Raw genomic sequence first — 21,456 nt, 5'->3', positions numbered from 1 at the left:
AAGGACTTGCTCAGGAGGCAAGGGGTGCTTCCTCCGCTTCTTTCGGACTCGTTCGTGAGGGCAGAACTATGAGAAGGCCCTCCTGAGGGAGCCCAGCTTTCCCCCTCAGCGGTGACCGCCCAGGGTCGCCTGTGGGTCTGAACACGTGACCGACACATACCTTCTGCCAGCTTCTGGGACGAGATCACTGAGAACCACCACTTTGCTAATCATAACCCTTGTGAACCTTTCTATGCCAACGGGGGTGGAAAGGCCCTCTCGCTTCATTATGGTATTTGACCTGAAGAAAAAAAACCACCCTCTGAGGTCTCATGTTTCCCCACTTTCCAGATGAAAACCCTGAGGCTCAGGTTCAGTATGAAATTCGCGCAAAGCTAAAAAGTAAGGAAGCCAGAGGTCGTGGGAGGTCTGCTGATTCCAGACCCACTGCTCTCCCTCCAGTGGTTGGAGCCTGGTCAAGCAGCAGCCCCAGCAGCCATCACAGCCCCCGGGCCCTGGGGGTCAGGGGACCAGTCAGCCCAGATGCACAGCCTGAGAGGCTCCTGGATGCCGCACGCCTGCGCCCTCCTGACTGTCTGCACACTGCCTTCTCCTCCTGAGCACCAGGCTGCTAGAGTGGAAGCAGCAAGGCGTGTGGGGCATGGGTGAGTCCCAACTCTGCCACACGCTGTCTGCGTCCTTGGGTATAAAGCAAAGGATGAGAGCAGGGGCCCCGGAGTCAGAGAGCGTTCCAATGCTGACTCTACCGCCTCCCTGCTGGTGACCTTGGGCTGGCTACTTAAGCCACCTCAGCTCCAGTTCTTCACCTGTAAACTAGGGAGAATCAATTGTATTTGCCTCCTAGGCCATTTGGGAGGATCAAATCAGAACATGCCCGTAAATGCTTAGCCCAGGAACAGCTCAATACTTGCTGGCTACATTTTTCTATTGAACATTTTTGAGCCTCAGCTTCCTCATCTATAAAATGGGGATAAGAGGCAGACGCACCCTCCAAGTGCATCTGTGAAGCTCACATAGGGTAAAAGAAAGGGATGTGACTTGCAAACTTTAAAGTACTACACAATAATAGTATCATCATCCATTTGCAATGGAATCGGCAGCCTCCCCCCACGAAGAACTGAGAGTGACTGGAAGGTGCTGTAGGGCTTGTTAAACCAGCTCCAAGTGCTTCCTGTTGACTGTTGTTTGGTAGCAGAAGCACAGGTAAAGAAATGCTGGTCTGGAGAAGACTGATGACTAGTTTTTCAGGTTTACCAGCCACCAAGCTCTGCCAGGCAGCTGAGCAGGAACCAAGTTAACCAATTAACTTTCTCCAGTGGCAGAGAAAGCCAGCCCTGAACTTGGCCCAAAAGGGAGAAGAGGAAAAGGAGAATCCATGGGGGTTTCGAGAGAGGCCCCCAACTCTTTGCAGACAAGCCCATGGGTACAGGCCCTGAACAGCTCAGGAGGGGAAGGAGGCTGAGAAACTCCAGCTCCTGCCTTGGGGGATGCGCTTCAACAGGACAAGAACCGTAGCCGCTTCTGAGCAGATGCTGCAGAGGAAACAGGTGGGCTAGCTCACAGCGACCCCTGGAGAAAGGAGAACGGAGCTGGAAGGAGGGCTCAGAGAGGTCTGACGGAAGATGGCTCTGACTGATCGTCCTGGCTTATTACGTAGAAGGGCGTTTAGAGAAATTGCTCAAAATAAGCTCATTTCGAGTGACAGATAGTTCAGGGCTTCAGCACGTTAGTGTCTGGGGAGTCCACAAATCCCCTAAAATTGAATGCTCAGTTAGACGTCTATGCTCATTTTAATGGGGAAAGGAGGCTTTGCTTTTAATCAGATTTTCAGTTAAGAGCTACTGGTATAGATAAGGAAATATAAAGCAGAATTTTCCTAAGAAAAGGTATCTTTCTATTACCTGAATTCTGCTTCTCAGAGCATGGCACTCTGGCAACGTCATCACTCCCTGGGAACTTGTTACAAATGCAAATTCTCCACCTCCACCCCCAGACCTACAAAACCAGACATTCAGGAGGTGGGGCCCTGCCATCTGAGTGGTAACAAGGCCTCCTGGTGACTCTGCACTGCTCCGGACCCAAGAGCACCATCTGGTGGTCACTCAGGTGCATCTCGGGCAGAGGGTTTGAGACCTGCACCCACCCTCCTCAGGCCTCCCCCAGGAAGAGCCAGGTCCTGCTGTGAGCAGGGAGAGAAGCAATCTATCTCCACCAAAATATGCCAAACTTCCATTCTTTCTGCCCAGCCCCCCACGGAATTCTGGACCAGCTCCTTCTACAGTCCGGTTCAGTGAGCAAAGATGGTACGAGCAAACAGGCTCATGACACATCATCCCTGTGCGAAGGTAAAAGAGCTCCCACGGGGGCGGCTGACTGCAACTCAGCAGCACGGAGAAACGGGAATAAACCTTATCACTGCTTTAAATCCCGGTATTTTTTTTTTTTGAACATAGATTAGAATTATGCTGATCTTTCTTTCACATGTAAACATCACATAGGTATTACACTGTGTGGGTATATTGACCCTTGAACAACATGGATGTGAGCTCTGTGGATCCCCTTACACTGGGATTTTTTTCAACAGTAAATACGACAGTACTACACTGTCGGCAGTTGTTGAATCTGCAGATACGAAGGAACCTCGGATAAGGAGGGCCGGCTATAAATTACACGGGATTTTTGACTGTAGGGAGGATTGGTGCCCCTAACCCTCGCCTTGTTCAAGGGTTAACTGTATATGTTTACACAAAAACCTAACCATTTTACAAATATAAAAACAGAAACAGATGAATGAGGGGCAAGTTCATTTGGATATCAGGCCACAATAGGCCAGAAAGTGAGTTTTCTTCCTCCCCCGAGGCCAGGAGATTTGGGCCACTCCTGACTGCCGCACAGCAGGCTTTGCCTGGATACAGGACTTGCCCACAACTCCCCAAGGAGTCCACCTCCAGGGCCTCCGACCAGGACACTGACCACACAGGGAGACGCAGCCCCAGTTTCAGGGCTCCTCTCTCCCCTGACACCCTGAAACTGGGGGGTCCTCAGGGGTCCACCACCCAATCTGAGGCCACCCTTCTATCCATACCTGAAGGTCCTTCGCGTGGCTGGTGACCGGGAGCGGCAGGACGAGGAGCCAGAGCTGGAGCGGCTGCGGGAACAGAGCTGCCGGCTGACCTTGCCTGGTGGGCTCTGGTAGGGGCAGTGGTCAGAGCGAGGGGGACTGACGCCTGAGTCCTCTTCATCCTCCTCCTCGTCGTCCTCCTCTAGGAGGAAGTTGCTCTCGCCACTGCTGCTGCTGCTGTCCTCAAAGACGGTGTCGTATTCGGGGCTCTTGCAGGAGGCCAGGTCTTCATCCTCCAAGGCTGTCTCCAGGAGGCCGAAGTGCTTGGTGAGGCTGGCGCGGATCTCGTGGTCTCTCAGCAGCGTACTGTCCTTGGTGGGGGCACCGACATCATAGCTCCCATCTTCCTCCCTGCCAGAGGCCTGTGCCTCAGCCCGCAGGGCCCCTTGCTGGGGCCAGTCCTCAAGGTGGACCCCAGATGGCTCCCAGGACCTCAACACCTTCCTCTGCAGGGCGCCGTCTGGCTTGAGCACCTGGCAGTAGTCGTGGTCTCCAAAGGAACAGGAGAAGGGGCGCTTCTGACCAGCCTGGGAGGCTGGCTGGGCTGCGGCATGCCGCAGGTGGGACAGGAGCTCGCTCCGCTCTGGGTGCTTCTTTGGCAGCTTGCGGGCAGCCTCTGCGGCGGCCCCGAGCTGGGGAACCTCCGGGGTGGGAGCTATGTCTTTGCCTGGGCTGTGCTTGATGTCTGGCTTGAAGGGGTCTTCCTCTGTGGGCTTGTACGGAGGCGTGGTGGGTGGAGTGAGTCCTACCCAAGCAAGAGGAAACACATGTGAGGCAGAGACAGATCACTTCTCCAAGGAACACTGAAACCCTAGTTTGGGATGGCAGGGAAGTAGCATATATGGCACCACTCCCCAGAGCCAATGGATGGCAGGCATCACTAATCGATTACCGCACTGCGGACTGAGCCTGGACGTAGCCTGGGACTCCTTCTCACACAGTCCATCAGTAATTTTTCAGAGCTGGCATGTGATGAAAGCCCTTTGCCACCCCTTCTGTAGTCTGGCAACGGTAGCCAAAGCCTCCAGATCATCCAAGATCTCTCTTCCTGCTCCATATCCAGTCATTCCACGAGCCCTCCCACTGGTCGTTCCAAATGCCTCTTAAGTCTCCCAGGGTGCAGAGGGGGCAGGTACCATAGGTAACATCTCCCACCTGGATTTGACCACCACAGTGACCTCAGTGGTTCTGCAACTGACCTTGGACTCCATCGTCCCCCGGGCATCAGCCAGAGAGCTCTTCCTTTCTGGTGCTCCCGAAGCCCACAGGATCTAGATGAACCCCTTCGGCCTGGCATTCCTCTCAGCCTTTGGTGGTTGCGTTTGCCTGACCCCCCAGTTCTGCCACAGAGCAACACCGGGTGGCCAGTCTCCTCTGATGCACCTATACTGCCGCTCCTCTGTGCCTCTGCTCGTGCCAATTCTGTGGCCGGGGATACCCTTCCCTTTTTTTTTTTTTGTCTCTCCAACTTCTATGCATCCTGCAAGCCTAGCTCAAATGCCTGCTGCTCTGGGTACTTTGTGAATCTTCTCAGGCCACATCCTGCCCCTCCCCACTCTTCCCCTTCCTCTGTGCTCCCAGAGCTCTTGCACGGTCTTTGGAACAAGCGCATATCAAACAGTACTTGTCATGGTGTGAGTCTGTCGCCCACATAAGACTGTGGGCTCCTTCAGGGGAAGACACGTGTCTCTTTTCATGTCAGATCATGTGCCAACTGTTGGCAGCTAAACAGCTGAACCTGGGCCCTGACTCTCCTTATAACGCCCTCAATGTGTAGCTCAAGACCCGGCGTAGCCTGTGCAGCGGTGGCAAGGAAGGCTTGATGGGGTACTCCCTAACTGCCCGAGGGGCTGCGTCCCCAAGGGCACCCCACCAGCTGAGCCCCCAGCTCACCTGCTGTGCCACAGAGCTCCACTGTCAAGGTCTGCTCGAAGCTCTTCTTGCCAAAAGGAGGGTCGCCAGTGGGGCTGGGGAGCACAGGAAGGAGAGAAGTCAGTCAGCAGCAGGCTCCACCTCCCCGAGCATGGCAGGAAGGCAAGGGGACATTGTGCCAGACCCTGGTTCTGCTGCCCACGAAAGCGATGCCTGGGGAGAATTTTCAGGGGAACTCTCTCCTGGTTGTTGGAGGAAATCAAAGCTGTACAGCTCTTTCAAGGAGACACGGGAGAGACTTGAGGGAGGTGGAGACAGGACAAGCATTGTCAGCCTCCTTATTTTATGATGGAACACCTGAGGCCCAGAGAGGAGAAGACACTTGCCCAAAGCCACACAGCACTGTCAACTTTTCCCCATGAAATTCTCCATCTTTCCCCTGGGCCTGCTTCTAAAAACAAACTCCCTTTCAAGGGAGCCCAGATCCTAAGAGTCCCACATGGCAATGAGGGCAGGGGTGTGGGGACAAGGACCAGGCTCAGGGGCCGATGAACCACCCTACACCCAACCAGATAAGGTCTCCTGGAGTCATAAACCAACAATTTCTAAAAATCTACCTTTGCGACAAGGCCAGCATGAGGCACCTGGGAGAGTCTGAAAAGAAGACAAAAAAGAAAAAAATAAGATTTTTCCCAACATGGCGTGGCTAGCAGATGTTTCCCTCTGAACTTCATCGGTACCAAGCACAGCTTCTTTCAGGCGTGTGACCCAAAAGCCTCTGCCACTTTTAGGGACTGTCAGGAACAACTCAAATCCACCTTCATTCCCCCAGACTCGGCAACATTAACAGCTGGCGGATCTACTGATTCTGCAGAGTTGATGGGAACCAGGGCGACCCCTTCTGGCCAATCAGTGTAGCATAATGGTGAAGCGTTACAGCTTCCAAGGCTAGTAGTGGCTGTGGGCTCTGCCCCAGACAGATGCAGGACTAACTCGCTGAACCGACCATTAGCTATCTCTGTGCCTTTGTTTCTGTGTCTTAAAATGGGAATTATAACAGCACCCACCACACGGGCTTCCTGTGAGGATCAATAGGGATAATCCGTGTCAAGTCTTAGACCAAGCCTGGCATAGCAAGTGCATAACAGATAACTGCTGTATTATTATCCCCACTATTGTTACCATTTAAAATGCCACTTCACTGTGGAGCTGAATTTATAGACTCACACCCTCCATCACATTGCTACCCAGGGAGTCTTCTTTAGAGCACTTATCACAATTTGTCATCACTTCTCCTTTCTTGCCCACTTTTTGACTGCCTGTCTCCCCCACTGAAACCCAAGCCCCAAGAAGGCAGGCATCTTGCTGCTCGTTCATTAAGGACACCTGGCCCATGCATGATGAGAAACTCAGAGATGGGTAGGAGGTTCCTGAAGATCTGCCCAACGAGCCTACTGCACAGGAAGGGAAGCTGAGAGACAGAGAGGGAGAGGGATTTGCCCAACCCAGGGCTCCTGGCTCCCGGGCAGTGGGGTCTGCCACACCCTGGCCCTGCCCCCTCTCTCGGACCACCAACTCCGACTACCTCCAGAAGAGAGCTGCGGACAACTGGGGTCCTCGTCGGTGTCCCCACACCCGCTCTCACAGGGGCTCTCCAGAGCTGGGATCTGGGGTCCCCGTCGGAGCTGCGGGTCTTGGCCACTGTCCTCGTCCATGGGGCTGCCCAGCTCCCCCTCCACGTGGTAGGCCTCAGGGGCCAGGCGCAGCGAGGGCAGAGCCCCTTGGGGCTCCGCGGGGACCATGGGCTCATCGGTGAACGTCAGCCAGGGGCCCAGCTCCGGGTTCAGTCTCCTGGAACGCCGCACGGGGCACACAGAGTTCTCCTGCTTCCTCCCCAGCTTGGTCCCCGGCAGGCCCCGGCCCGGCCTTTTCCGGCCCCACTCCTCTTCCTCTTTTTCTTCTTCTTCCTGCTCCTCTTCCTCATCTTCCTCCTCAGGCTGCAGCCTGGCCAACCGGCTGATGTGCCCTTTCACCTCCAGCCGCAGCGGGCGCAGGCTGGGTCTGGGCCCCGAGCTCTGGGGTGAAGCCGCGACCCGCACCTCCTCCACGGGGGAGGGGTGGCCCGCAGAGGCCTGGCTGTCTTTGGGCCTGGGCCTGGCCCGGGGTGTGAGGGAGGCGTAGACAGGCGTGGCCAGGCGGTAGGGTTTGCTGACATCACAGAGGATATCTTGAGCCAGAAGTTCCCTCAGGATGGAGAACTCAGCCCAGGTGGCTTTGGAAGGGTGCTGGCACCGAGGCCGGGGTCTGACCTGCTTGTCGGGGCTGCTGCAAGGCTGGGGGTCTGGCTCTGGGGCCTGTGCGGGCAGCTTCCTCTGGGGAAGGCAGTAGGTGTGCATGTAGCGAATGAGCTGCACCATGGCCTGCATGTCCTCCTGGGACACCTGGGCGCCGGGGTCTGCCCTGCCCGGTGCTGGGGAGTCCCAGGGAGAGGCTGGAGCTGGCTGGGGACTCGGGCAGTCCTCACCCGCCTCCTCATCCTCCTTGGCAGGGACCCAGGGACTCAGGGGTGGTGGTGGCTGGAGGACCCTATCAGGGGAGCGAGCTTTAGCCCGGGGGCAGGACGGCACCGAGGTGAGGTGCTTATGCAGCTCTGTGCAACTCCGGGTCTGAGACTGCGTCATGGGGGCCTTCCTGTCTTGGGCGCTGTCCATCTGGAGAGGAAAAGAGGCCAGAGTGAGGAAGGAGACCCACACTGCTTCTCCCCGCTGCCCACCCCTGCGGCCACTGGCCAGGCCCAGCGTGTCTCACCTGGATCGTCAGAATTGCCAGGTTTCACCACTTCATCCCCAGCTTCCAGCACAGAGCCTGGCACTTAGCAGTGCTCAGGGGATGAGGAATGAAGGAATGGCCAGCCTCCTAACAGGTCTCCTAGCTATGGATTTCGCCTTTTCTAGATTTACTGCCAAAGCCCTGCTCTGACTACCCCACTCCCCTGCGCGGAGCCTTCAGAGAGAGTGCCAGGAAGTACATTAGTGGTTGCCTGGGGCTGGGCGTGGGAACAGGGATTAACTGTAAACAGGGACACTGGGGATCTTCCTGGGATGATGGAAACGTTCTAAAACTGGATTGTGGTCGTGGCTGCACGACTCTGTAAATTTACTAAAAATCACTGAATCATACTTTTAAAACAGGTGCCTTTTATGGTATATAAGTGGCACCTCCAAAAAGCTGTTAAAAAAAGAAAAAGAAAAAGAACAATTCAGTATCTTCCCAGTACCCGTGGGGTAAAGGGGAGGCCCCCTGGCCAGGGGTGCTCTGCAATGTAGCCCCACCCGACCGCTGTCTCCAGCCTTATCTGCCCCCGCCGGTCCACACAGGGCCTTTGCTCCCAGTGCAAATGTCTCTTTGCTGGGGCCAGACTGGCTGTCAAGGGTGTCTCACGCCCCTGGTGTGCCCCCTAGCACTCCAGACGGCAGGCTGGCTCAGGAAGGAGCTTAGCTGCTGCCCTGTTGACAGAATGGAACATGAAGGATGGACCTCTGTTTTGGGAGGTCAGCCAGGACAAGTAGGGAGGGGGCACAGGGACAGGGTCCACCCACCAGGGGAGCCCAGGCAGGGGACAGACTCCTACAGAGCCACTGTCTGAGAAAGATGCCATCCTGATTCTGCCCTAAGGGGTGGGACTGTCCGCAGCAGTCCCCTGCAGCAGTGTCTGGGGACAAGAGGGGAGGGCTGGGTGCAGGCTTTGAGTAACAGGAACGCTGGGAAATTACCTCTGAAACCTCTCCTTGGAAGTCTCAGAAGATGGAGCCCAAGGAGGAAAAGGGACTTACTTCCCTCCTGGGTGCTCAAGATAGAGCTTTCAGCTCTCCGATGGCTCCCCACAAAGAGAAATCCAAACTCCTTATGGCCTCTATGGTGCCAGTGAGGACCTTACGTTTCCTTCCGTCACCTCATTAGCATAAGCTTCCTGAGGGCAGGCCACATCCTCCTCGTCCCTGCTCTAACCCAACAACTAACACAGTGCCTGGAACACTGAGGTACAGTTGACTCTTGAACAATGTGGGGGTTGCGGGGGGTAGAACAGCCGCGCGCGCAATGGGAAATTCACACATGACTTCTAGTCAGCCCTCAGCAGCCACGGTTCCTCTGCATCTGTGGATTCAATCAACTGCGGATCCTGCAGTACTGTAGTATTTACTACTGAAAAAAAATCCACGTGGAAGTGGTCCCATACAGTTCAAACCCACGTTGTTCAAGGGTCAACTGCACATGAACAAGCCCAAGGCTCTTTCTAGAACCCCAGACTGGCCTGGGTCTCAAGCAGTGCCCAGCATATCAGCGACAAGGGTTGTGTGATGAGCAAAGAGGGAAGCTGGAAGTGGACTGAACTTGATGGCCTCTAACAAGAGCGGAAAGGTGCACACCGCCCTCCCCAGAGACCCCCAGAGGCCTGGGTGCGTCTGGGGGCATGTGCAGAAATACCTTGACCCAAGGCCGCTGACTTCTAGACCTGAGGCCTGCCTGGCGCCAGGCGGTCCCTTCCTTCTGGCTGTCAGAGGTCGAGGCTGGGTAGGACGTGGTGAGAAGGAGTTTCTGCAGCTGTGGGAGGAACAGAGAGGAGAGGAGCCGGGGCTGAGCTGCAGCCAGAGACAGGGGATGTGCACCTCAGGGAGAAGCCTGGCCCAGAGCCAGCCCCTCAGGACCAACCACACCCTGACCCCAACATCACAGGGCCATGGTGGAACACAGGAAGGGCACTTAATGACCCAGAATATGTTCCCAATATATTAAGTACAGAAAGCAGGTTGTCTAACAATCCCAAACCCATACAGGCATCCCAATAAAATGTAAGTCCTTTTGAGAGTTAATAACCTAAGAGGAATATCTGTGATCTTGAGAAACCCAGACAGATGTCGGGTGATGTCTACCCACCTTACTGTTGAAATATGATGCACATACTTGATTGGGACATTCTGCGTATACTCGTAGTACACATACACCACTTTCTGTGACCTTTCATGAGGTGGGATTCAATCATGCAAGAATATATATACACACATCACTTCCAGCCCAGCCAGCTGTTTTCACACAAGTGGAAGCTGCTTAAGCTTGTCTGGCTTTTCTAAATTTTCTATAAAAGTTGCTGAGCTTCTGTACCCGGAGGAAAAGTGCTCAGTGTATCCCAGCCAAGAAAGCAGGGAGCTGAGTACGCCTGGGGGTTTCGCCAGGGATCCTACCACAGCCAAGCTTGAGAACAAGTCAAGAAACATGATGGGTTTTTGCTACAGCATCAAGTGTTTCCTCAAGGGACATGACCCCCAGGAGGATTGCCAAAGGCCTGGGGACCAAAGTAAAGGCCACTCCCCACTCCCCTAGGAGCTGGATGAGCCACACCACCCTACCTCGACCCCAGACCAACACACACATCTGTGATTCTCTGGCGTGGACAGGAAAAGATTCTTAGACCAGAGGCAAGGGGCCTGGTTCTGATTCAGTTCAATCCCAGCTCACTGTGAGACCCTGGGCGAGTCCTTTCCCTCTCCCAGCCTTGAGGAAGAGGGAAAGGACTGGGAGAAACCAGCCTTGGTTTCTCCAAGGTAGGGGGTATGTGTGTGGGGGGTGGGTGGAGGGGGTGGTGTCTGTGTGTGTGTGTGTGTGTCTGTGTCTGTGTGCGTATAAAACAGGGGCAGGTAGACTAAATGATTGGGTCTTTTTTGACTCAGGGGTCCCTCTAAGAATATGAGAGAAGCTACTGACCTCAGAAAAACACACATATATGTAGAGGTCCACGGGTCTCCATTAGTCCAGAGGTAGACTCTCTGGGACCCATGTCTCCAGGTTAAGAACCGGGTGTCTGTATAAATTCTCAGGGTCTTTCTAGAACTCTGTTGGTATGCGGGGAGTCTCAATGGTGAATCTGTTTCCTGTGTGCCTAGCCCAGTGCCTGAAACAAAAGTGCCGTCTAAGGCATGAGAGGGAACAACCGGTGACCAGCAAGGGTCACTCTCTACCTCTTCCAGGGTGGTCCCTCTCCAGAGTCCTACACAGAGTTCCTCTTGTTCCACGACCACCACCACCAGTTGTGCGGGGACTATCACTCAGATAGCACTTTTTGAGACACTTCTTTGTACCAGGCACTGTTCTAAGTTCTTTATATGTATAAATCTGCTGTACTCCTCCCAACCGCCTTTGAGATAAGCACTATTATTAACCCCACCTTACAGACCAGGAAGCTGGCTCAGAGAGAGGCTAGGTGCCTAAGGGACACATAAGCATTCATTGGTGGGGCTGGGAATCAAACCCAGGAGGTCTGATTCTAGTCTGAAAGGAAGCACAGCACTTATCGGCAGGAGCCACAATGTGGGGCTGAACATATGCTTGTATCCGGCACACACGGCTGCTTACTAAATATTTCACACTGCTTTGGGGAACTTGCAGGCAGCGGGAAAGAGGGCAAGGGGTCCTGGACCAGGAGTCAGAGTACCTGAGCTCTGGTCCTTGCTGGCACACCAACTCGCTGTGTGACCCTGGGAGAGGCCCTCCCCTCGCTGGGCCTCAATTTCCCCAGAGTCGCACTTTACAGTCACCAAGGGCTCTAACTCTTCACGACCAAAGACCCCTTCCACCTCCAACAGGCTCCGGTTTTCCAGCTAAGTCTCGCCAGCCCCTAGGAGCTACAGTGTCAAGGTGAGGAGCCCGAGACAGATGAGCTGTTCTTCACAAGCCAGGACAGCTGGCTTTCTGGCACCCTAAGCCCGAGTCAAGGGCAACTGCTTTCAGCAACTTCTGAGGTCCGGAACCCTTTGGAATCTGAAAAAGCTGAGACCTTCTCCCTAGAAACCTGCAATGCCATGTGTACGTTTCTACATTCCACGGACACTCAGGTAGCAGTTAACTTTTGCTGGTGGAAGTACGAACCGGTCCAACCTCTTTGGAGGGCCAACTGGAAGTATTTGTCTAAACTGAAAAACCACATATCCTACGACCAAGGAATTCCTTTTCTAGGAATGTATCCACTTACAAATGGCCAAGGCCAGTAACAGGACACAGACTGAAGCAACAGAACAATAAAGGAGTTGAAGCAATGTACATATCTGCCAACCAGGGAATCGGTTAAAGAAGTATGGTACATCCTTATGAAGGAACACTATGTAGCCAACAAAAAGGATAAAACAGAGATACCTCTGCTCATTTGAAAGAGTTCCCAAGACACACAATTCACTTGAGAAAATCAAGGTGCAGGGCAGTATATAATGGAGGCTTCCTTTTGTAGTTAAAAAGAAAAGTGGAAGAGGAAAGTCACACAACAGATCAGTAACCATGGTTACTTCTAAGGTAGGAAAAAACAATTATGAGATGGGTAAGGAGGTTTTGCTTTTAACTATCCATACTTCCTGCTTGAATTTTTACTGTGTGTGTAAGCATAATCTTTAGGAAAATGTTTACATTTAATTTCAAGGGTTTAACACACACTTAGCGTCAATCCATGAAATCCCAAAGGGCCTACAGTGTTGCAGGCGAAGCCCAGGGAGGCCTCCCATGGCCAGTCCAGGCTGCTGCCCTGAACCTTTGCCAGTGATGCACGGAGACCCCTGCAGGGGCTGGAGCTGGTTTTCCAGCACCCACCACCTCTACCACCAGACACCACATCTCAAGCCACCACCATCATTTCAGTTGGAAACAGATTCTCACCAGCGAGAGCTCATCCACTTCAGGGGCTGAGGCTGGGGCCCTCTCCAGGGAGGGGCTTGAGGGCGCAGATGAGGGGACAGGCGAAGCAGAAGTGCAGGAGGGTGCGTCTCCATCATCCAGGGCTGGGAAGGCGGCCAGATGCACAACATCTTCGGGGATGTCATCCAGGGTTTTGGTGAGTGCTGCCAGGAGGGCCTCATTCTCACTGTCGATTATCTGCAGTGAGCAGAGAGGCAGAGAGGGGACACGGTTAGTCAACGCCTTGGGCTCAGCGACTCTGTGTAGAAATCTGCTTTGTACACACAGCTGCACTACCATCACCCTCCCGCCAAATCCACTCAGATCCTCTCAGTTTGCTGGGACGGCAGATGCCCGAGAAATGTGCTATGGACTCCAAGAATCAAAGAAGTTTACGAGAAGGCAGCAGGTGGAAATGGAAAGGGGCCTGGCCTAGGAGCCCCAGTCTGGACTCTGCTGCCCATCAGCATGTGACCCCAGGCCCAGGGCTGTCCACGTGAGGGACGCCCGTCCCCTCCTCTAAGGACAGCCGCTTCACACCACGGCCTCCTGCGTCCAGACCCCTGGACAGGGCCCTGAGGCTGCTCTATGCCAATGGTAGCCCCAGGTCAGTCTCTCTGACTCTGGGGCCCAGGCAGGTGGTAGAAAGGCTGGAAGCTTCGAGGTTCAACCGTGACAGTGAAAGCAGAGCAATAGGGAAACAGCTACCATCCCCTGTGGGTTCCCGGGGCTTGCTGCCTCATTCACGCATGGAGGGGCAGTCAGTGCAGCGGCTAGGAGCCTGGGCTCTGGAACTGGGGCTGAATCCCAGATCTCACATTTATCAACTGTAACAACACCTACTTCATAAGGGTATTGTCAAGGGCTGAGTTAACATATGTAAAATGCTTAGAAAACAGTGCCTGGCACCTAACGAGCACTCATTACTACTACTACCACCACCACCATCATCACCATCACCACCACCACCACCACCATCACCACCACCACCACCACCACCATCACCACCACCACCACCACCCCCACCACCACCACCACCACCACCCCACACACCACCCACCACTACTGATTCCTGCTATGATGATGAGATGATGAAGATGGGGATGGTAATGTTGGTGGTGGTGGTGGCGGTGGTGATGGTGGTGTGATGGTATGGTGATGATGGTGATGGTGGTGGTGGTGGGGGGGATGATGGTGATGTTGGTGGTGATGATGGTGATGAGTGGTGGGATGATGATGGGGATGGTCGTGTGGTGGGGACTGTGATGGTGGTGGTGGGAATCCCGATGTGATGGTGTGGTGGTGGGCGATGTGCGCCGGTGGGTGGGGGGGCGAGATGGACATGGTGGTGGGTTGAGGGATGGTGATTGGTGGGGGGGGGATGGTGGGAGGGAGGTGGTGGTGAGGGGTGATGGGGGGGGGGGGGAGGGGTGGGTGGTGGGGTGGTGGATGGTGCGGGGGTGGGATGGTGGGGGCGGGATGTTGATGGTTGGTGGTGCGGTCTGGTGGAGGGGAGAGTGGTCTGGTGGTGGGTTGCATTTGGTGGGGTGGTGGGTGAGGGTGGAGGGCGGCTGGGTGAGTGGTCGCATGGGGGTGGGATGGTGCATGGTGTGGTGGGTGGGTGGAGGGTCGATGGGTGGGGTGTGGTGGTGGGTTATTGTGGTAGTTGTTGGGGTGTAGGGGGGGGTGGAAGGGTGGGGGTGGGTGATGGTGGTGGTCGGGGGGGGGTGGTTGAGGTGAGGGGTGAGTGAGGGTGGTGGTGTAGGTGGGAGGGGGGATGGTGGGCTGTGTGTGTGCGATGGTGCGGGGTGTGCGGTGTGATGGTGTGTGGCTGGTGGCGTGAGGGTGGTGGGGGGTGGGGGTGGGGGGGTGGGGGGGTAGGTGGTGTTAGTGGCTGTGGTGGTGATCGCGGGATGGTGAGGTGGTGGGGGTGGTGGGGGGGATGGATGAGGTCGTACGGATGGTTTGGGGATTGATGGTGATGTGGTGGTGATGGGATGGATGGGTGAGATGGTGGGTATGGGTGGTGTGATGAGGGTGATGGTGGCGGTGTGGGTGCGTGAGGGTGGGGATGGACTGTCGGTGGTGGCGTGGTGTGGTGGATGTGTTGATGGTGATGGTAGGTGGGGTGGTGTGGTGTGGTGGTGGTGGGTTGATGGTCGGGGTGGTGTAGGGATCGGTCGATGTGGGGTCAGGTGATGTAGGGTGGTGATGGTTGGCTGCGTGAGGAGGTGGTTGTGGTATGGTGGTGGTGATTGATGGGGTGTGGTGATGATTGGGGTGGTGGTGTGTTGATGGGTGGTGGTGGTGGTGATGGGAGGGGGTGTGGTGGTGGTGGGTGATGGGTTGTGGTGATGGTGGTGGTGTGGTGGTGATGGTGTGGTGGTGATGGTGGTGTTGGTGGTGGTGGTGAGTGGTGATGGTGGTGGTTGATGGTGGTGGTTGGTGAGTGGTGCGGATGGTGGTGATGTGGTGTGTGGTGGTGTGGGGTGATGGTGATGGTGGTGGGGATGATGGTGATGATGGTGATGGTGGTGGTGGGGATGATGGTGATGATGGTGATGGTGGTGATGATGGTGATGGTGGTGGTGGTGATGATGGTGATGGTGGTGGTGGTGGTGATGATGGTGATGGTGATGATGGTGATGGTGGTGGTGATGATGGTGATGGTGGTGGGGATGATGGTGTTGATGGGGATGCTGGTGATGTTGCTGTTGGTGGTGGTGGTGATGGTGGTGATGATGATAATGATGGCGGCAGTGGGCAATTCCTCCCCCCCCCCCCCGCTTCTCCTAGCACATATGTACTGAATGGCTACTCTGTGCCTGGTGTTGTCTGGGCACTGGTGACAGAGCATCCCAAGACTGATACAGCCCCTGTCCTCACGGAGTTTACCCTCCAGTGGAGAAAAGAATTAAACAAGGAAACAAAATCAGATCATTTCAGAGAGTGAGACAGCCTGGGAAAAAATGAAAGGCAGCTGTGATGGAGAATAAGAAGGCGGTGAAGATTCACAGGCTATTGACAGTGGTCAAAGAAGGCTGTTTTAGGCAGCTAATACTGAAGCTTAGGCTTGAAAGATAAGAAGGAACCAGCCAGGCAAAGAGCTGAGGAAAGAAGATTCCAGGCAGAGAGAAAACCTAGTGCCAAGGCCAGGGACAAAGAATTTGGCTAACGAGAGGAATAGAGAGGCTTTGTAAATACTGCCTCAGGTAAACCCCACAATAGCCTCTGCAGGGAAGGATACTATTCCCATCACCATTTTGCATTTGAGGAAACTGAGACTCATAGAGGTTGACCGATGTGTCCTGGGTACGTTGCATTCATCCACACAGCAAATCCAGGGCAGAGGCAGGGCTTACACGGAGCACAGCACACACACATGAGCCAAGAAGCTTCCTTCCCTGATGTCTCAGACATAACACAAGGGTCAGCGTGCACACTCCCAGCCCACCGACAGATACCAGCCCACCGGCCCTGGGCCACAGAGGTCACACTGCTATTAGGTGAGGCACCAAGCGCCTCATTCAGTAAACCCTGGCTGCTGGGCCTGTTCTGGCAGGAGGCAATTCTGTCACATGATGCCCTTCCCCAGCACTCTTTCCCATCCCAGGTCAGGATGTTTATCCTTTCTTCAGGAAGTTCATTCGAAATACTCCTGTCGTGACGGCCTTTTGGCTGCATGAAATCTGTTCCAGGCCTTGCAGCCGGAGCAGCAGCTGAGTAATTCGAAGGGGGGACATGGGGAGAAGAGAAAAAATGTGTTTGTGATTTTGGAACAGAGCTAAGAATAAAAGAAAAGGTCAAAAGGTTCTGGCTGAGCCTGACCTGGGCCCTGGGGATGGGAGTCCAAGGGCAGATCCAGGCCCAATAACTCTGGTTCGGGAATGCAATCGGGCTCAAGTGGCAGCCTCTCATCCCCATCCTCAGGCCAGAATCCCAACCCTGTGTTCCCAGAGCAATCTGCCCAGCCTGATGGGGAGTTAAGACCTTGGGAGCTGGGGCTCAAGGACCACTCTTGGGGCTGACCGTGGCAGCAGCTCTGCCACTGACAGGGTGATCCTGGGCAAGTCATTTCCCTCTTCTAAGCCTTGCTGATTTCTGGTCAACGGGAAGACAGGATCCCTGGTTGGCTTCCCTCCAAAGGCTACTTGGAAGGCCAGTTTGGAGGCAGTGACACAAGGGCTCTGTGCAATGTTCCCGGGTCTAGCTCAGTGCCTGGGGCATGGGAGGCTCCAGGCAGATTTGCTGAATGGAAGAATGAGTGAACCAAACAATGAACTCTGACCACTAGGGAGAGACTGAGATTAGTGTCTCAAAAAACAGATTCTGGAGGGAAGTTATTCAGAAATGATGTCATCAGCACTGGATGGAATGAGGGTTCCCTCTTTCACAGGGAGAGAAGCATGGCCCAGAGATATTCTGAATTATCACAACTATCAGAGCTGGAAGGGACTTCAGGGATCACGTAGTGACCAGGGACGTCAAACATGTAGCCTGCGTGCTACTGTCCCCATCCCTACCCCCCACCCTGCCCTTCCACCTTTCTGACCACAACCCTCCAGGCAACACTGCCAATACGTCTCAGTTGGAACTCATGAGGAAGCCTATTTGCCATTCTTTTGGGGGTGGGGGGAATGAAGGTCCAGGAAAGAGACTGGCCAAGGTCACACAGCAAGGCAGGAGGGGCTGGAGAGGATGGTCAAGGACTTACTAGGTGCCAGGCATGGTGCTGAAAGGAATGCCAGATGGCAGAGACCCCAAGGAGCCCCAACAGGTTGAGTAAAAACAAAATGACTGACAGAAGGTCTCCCCGCTCTCTCCTCAGCCCTCCCTGGGCTGCTCCAGCTCTGGAACAGCCAGACAGGGTTGGGGGTCCTGACCCTGTCTGGGAAGAAAGTCCATTCGTGCTCTCGGCATCGTGCCATCAGCACCCTAGGACAATACATCACAGGGAGCCGCCCCTCTCCTCTTCCGGCCCGTTAGCTCAGCTCTCCCGGCTCCGCTTAGAAACAAAGTGCAAATTAATGGAGAGTTAATCAGCTGAGGAAGGGATATTAATAGACTTGCTCCACCCCCAACCTTCCTGAGCTCTCTTAGGCTGAAGGAAAAGGAACCTGCAAGAAACCTGAGGGAGAACGCTTCATTCCGGGTGCCTAGAGGAGCTTGAAGGAAGGACACAGGACAGAATTTAGGCTATCAGGGCCAGAAGAACACTCAGAAATCATCTACCGTTCCAGGGCTTAACTGGGGTGCAGGAAACCCCGGAAACCATCTTCCCTTCCTTTTTTCTGGGGGTGGGTCCACAGATGTCCTCAGGGTCTAACAGGACCCAGTGACTCTCTCCCTACAACAGAGTAAGAATCACTGATCTGATCCACGCTCGTTCCTCATTTCTCACCTGGGGAAACTTAGGCCCAACAGTGAGGAGCTACTAGCCCAAGGCCACGTGGCACACGGTGATAGAACCAAACACCTGCTTCCTCCAAAAATACTTACTAAGTTTAGCCTATTGTGACCCTGGCCCTAGGACTCTGGGCACACAGAAACAGAAGGCACTGTCCCTGCCCCCAAGCAGTTGTCAACTCTTGTAAGGGTGGCTGTTCTCCACTCTGTCTGTTTCCATAGTGATGGTACCACCTGACTTGTGAGAACACGGCTCTGACACAAGGCAGCATGGCTCTATGACTGCCACTGGTCAGATAAGGACGCTGTCCCAGTTAGCGGCAGAGGGGGTATTAGAACCTCTGGTCCCTGTATCCCAGCTCAAGGACTCTGGAATGGGTCGTGTCTGGTCCTTGGCAGGAAGGAAACTATTACAATCAGTTTCTTCATTCAACACATATGATTGAGTCTTTTCAATGCACAAGGGCCCCACAGAAGAACAAAACTCTGTTTGTCCTCAAGGAGCTCGAAGCCTGAAGGTCACAGGCATGCACGTACACAGGATGGGAGCCCAGAGAGGAAGTCACTGACCACCTGCCTTAGGAGGGGCTAACATGACAGCTGGGGGTCAAAGGATTTATTCATATGATAAATATTTTTTAAGCCCCAAGAAAGTGCCGGGCTCCATGCAGAGCCCTGGGGATATAACAGTGCACAACGCTGTATCAGCCCCCAAGCTCAGGGGGTTTATGATGGGGGAGGGGGGCAGGGAGGAATCAGGCACTAATCACATAATCACCGCAGAGGCACACCAGTGTGTATGGGTGGAGCAGAGGTGGAGTGCGGGCCATGAAGGGGAGAGGGGCTGGGTGGGCAGAGTTCTGCCTCACTAACCATCTGTGAAGATTCTCCTGCCCTCCTTGCTGTGCTAAGAGCCCAAGGGCCATACCAAGGCTGACTTGTGTCTGAGACCATTTCATGCACATAGTAGGACCTTGGCAGGAGCTTACTAGTGGGTCTGGCCAGTCTCTGAGTAGGTGAGGCCTGTACAGTTTAGGTGGGGATGGTCTCCCCGCAGCATCTAAACCCCTCTCACTCATCAGCTCTCCATAACCTGGAAGCATTTCCTGGAAGTTGGCCCCCTCTGAGGGAGGAGGTAGCACAGTGTAGTTAACCCCATTGTTGTGAGAAAGAATGGACGTCCTGGGAAAGAGCCAGAATTAGAGCCCAGCCCTGCTGATCGTCATAGGGTTGGCAAAGAGGTTATACAACAGCGAGGGGTTTGGGGTCCTGTGTTAGAGTCTACACTCTGACCCTTCCTAACTGTATGGCCTTGGGCAAGTTACTTAACCTCTCTGAGCGTCACTTTCCTCACCTGTAAAATGGGTTACTAATAGTTTTTCTACCGACAGGTTAGAATAATCTTGGGAAAAATCCAGCTCCTTAACATGGCCCGGGAGAGCCTGCATGATCTGGCCCCTCCTAGCCCACCTCCACCCCCCAACTACTTCCTGGCACCTTCCCCTTAGCTACTGCTCCAGTCCTTCGGGTCCCAACACAGCGAGCTTTCCTGCTTCCCCACTCTGTGATCATCACTCATCATGTGGCTCCTCCTCCTCCTTCAGCCGAAGCATCTGCTCCTCGGAAAGGCCTTTCCTGACCACCCAGCCTTTAGATGCTCTTCTCATCCCAGGTTTATTCCTACGGTGCCCATGTCACAAGTGACCACTGTTGGTTTATGTATTACCTGATCTAGGGTCAGTCTTCCCTCTAGACCATAGAGTCCACTGTTGAACACAGTGTCTGACACATACAGGGAGCTCCATAAACATTTCTAGAAGGAATGATACAATCTGTCAGGAGTACTATTTGAGATGGTGCTCTTGGCACACTGACTTGGCACATGGTATGTTATTATTATTGTCGTCGCTATCGTTATTATTATATTGCCAGACATTATCATCACCATCATCCATCTGCCAGACAGACACAGGGCGCTATGGCTTCTTCCTCCAATCTTTATAGGGGAGCATATTTCAAGGAAAGAATAATGAGTCCAAACGTACCCATCACCCAGCTTCAACGTGGCCAATCACATTTCACTTATTACCTCCATGCCGTGCACCCACACCCACAAATGCAAATGCATGTAGGGATTGTTTTATTCTGATGCAAATCCCAGACATCACATTACCCCCTGTTTGAGGCCTTCTTAAAGGAAATGTGCCTCCAAAGCTGAGAACAGAGGCAGATGCATAGATATGCGCTGCGGTTCCTGGCACTGCCTCTTTTTAAAGAACCTCTAGGCTCCAACTGAAAAATGGAGATAACTATACTCCTGTGTGTGAGTTGTTAAGAAAATTAAGCGAGTTAATATACACAAACAGGGACAGTCCTGCCACAGAGAATGTGAGTCATTCCCATTATGGTGTCAGCATGGTTATAAAGCTCTGGCTCAGGAGGCAGGCAAACTGGGTTTAAATCTAGTTCAGCTACCGACGAGGTAAATCACCCTAGGCCCGTGACTAAACTTCTTCAAGCCTCAGTTTCCTCATCTGTAAAATGGGGGAATAATCTCACCTGCTTCACAGGGTGGGAATGAGAGTTCACTGTGGCCATACAGGGAAGGGAGGCCTTGGAACCCCCTCTGGCTCACAGAGGGACTCAGTTCTGACTGGGGGCATAGAGAGAGCAGCTCTTCCGAGCCCTCACTTCCCAGGGGTGATAACACAGCCTGGCAAGGGGGCAAGAGCTGCCCAAGATCAAGTGTAGACCCAGGACAAGAGACAGGGTCCCAAGAGCTTTGGTGGATGAGGAGACTTCTTTGCATGAGCAAGTGTAGAAGAAGATGGCTCAGGGCAGAGCCGGGCTTTTAGAGGGAGAGAGAGGCAGTGAGGTTCCGGAGGGCATACCTGGAAGAGCTCCGGATCGTTGGGGCTGTACTGGCTGGTTTCGGTCTCAGGGTTCTCCAGGCGCCACTGCAGCTCCTCAAAGCAGGTGGCCGAGTCGAAGTCGCTGGCGTCCAGCTGGGAGAGGTCTAGCTCTGGAAAGTCAGCGCAGAGCTGCTCCTCCCCAGACCCCCCGCCCTGAGGAGACAGGAAGGAAGAAGGCGGGTCAGAGCTGAGTTTGGTTAGACCCCAGCAGGGACCCTCTTACTCAGGATGCTGCCAGTCTGAACCTGTGGCTGCCTTTGTCCGAGGCCTGATTTTGCCAAGCGACCAAGAAATGTAAAGCAGCATCCTCTTGCAACTGTCGAACCTACCATGAGCTAAGTCAGGCCCTGGCAGTACAAATCCCCCTTCCTGCTGCTCCGTCCCCACCTCCTCTGCACTCCTATACACCCCTCAAAGCCCTGCCCGCATAGC

At 54.2% G+C, this 21,456-nt stretch overlaps 1 protein-coding gene across 1 annotated transcript in view; it reads right to left on the bottom strand.

Moving 5' to 3' along the window:
• The window catches only part of PPARGC1B (PPARG coactivator 1 beta), a 108,218-nt gene that overhangs the window by 8,056 nt on the left and 78,706 nt on the right, over positions 1-21,456 (bottom strand). The window contains exons 2-8 of the mRNA XM_029218194.1: positions 21,004-21,177; positions 12,689-12,904; positions 9,479-9,595; positions 6,579-7,704; positions 5,611-5,647; positions 5,015-5,088; positions 3,086-3,866 (exon numbers count right to left, since the gene is read on the bottom strand). Of these exons, the coding sequence (XP_029074027.1) occupies positions 3,086-3,866; positions 5,015-5,088; positions 5,611-5,647; positions 6,579-7,704; positions 9,479-9,595; positions 12,689-12,904; positions 21,004-21,177 (2,525 nt within the window). The remainder of the gene's footprint in view (positions 1-3,085; positions 3,867-5,014; positions 5,089-5,610; positions 5,648-6,578; positions 7,705-9,478; positions 9,596-12,688; positions 12,905-21,003; positions 21,178-21,456) is intronic.

Source organism: Monodon monoceros, unplaced genomic scaffold (genome assembly GCF_005190385.1).
Source record: "Monodon monoceros isolate NGI ecotype Baffin Bay Population unplaced genomic scaffold, NGI_Narwhal_1 Super_Scaffold_12, whole genome shotgun sequence".
Taxonomy (NCBI): Eukaryota; Metazoa; Chordata; class Mammalia; order Artiodactyla; family Monodontidae; genus Monodon; species Monodon monoceros.
Note: the sequence above shows the minus strand (reverse complement) of the source record. Positions and strands in the feature narration are given on the sequence as shown.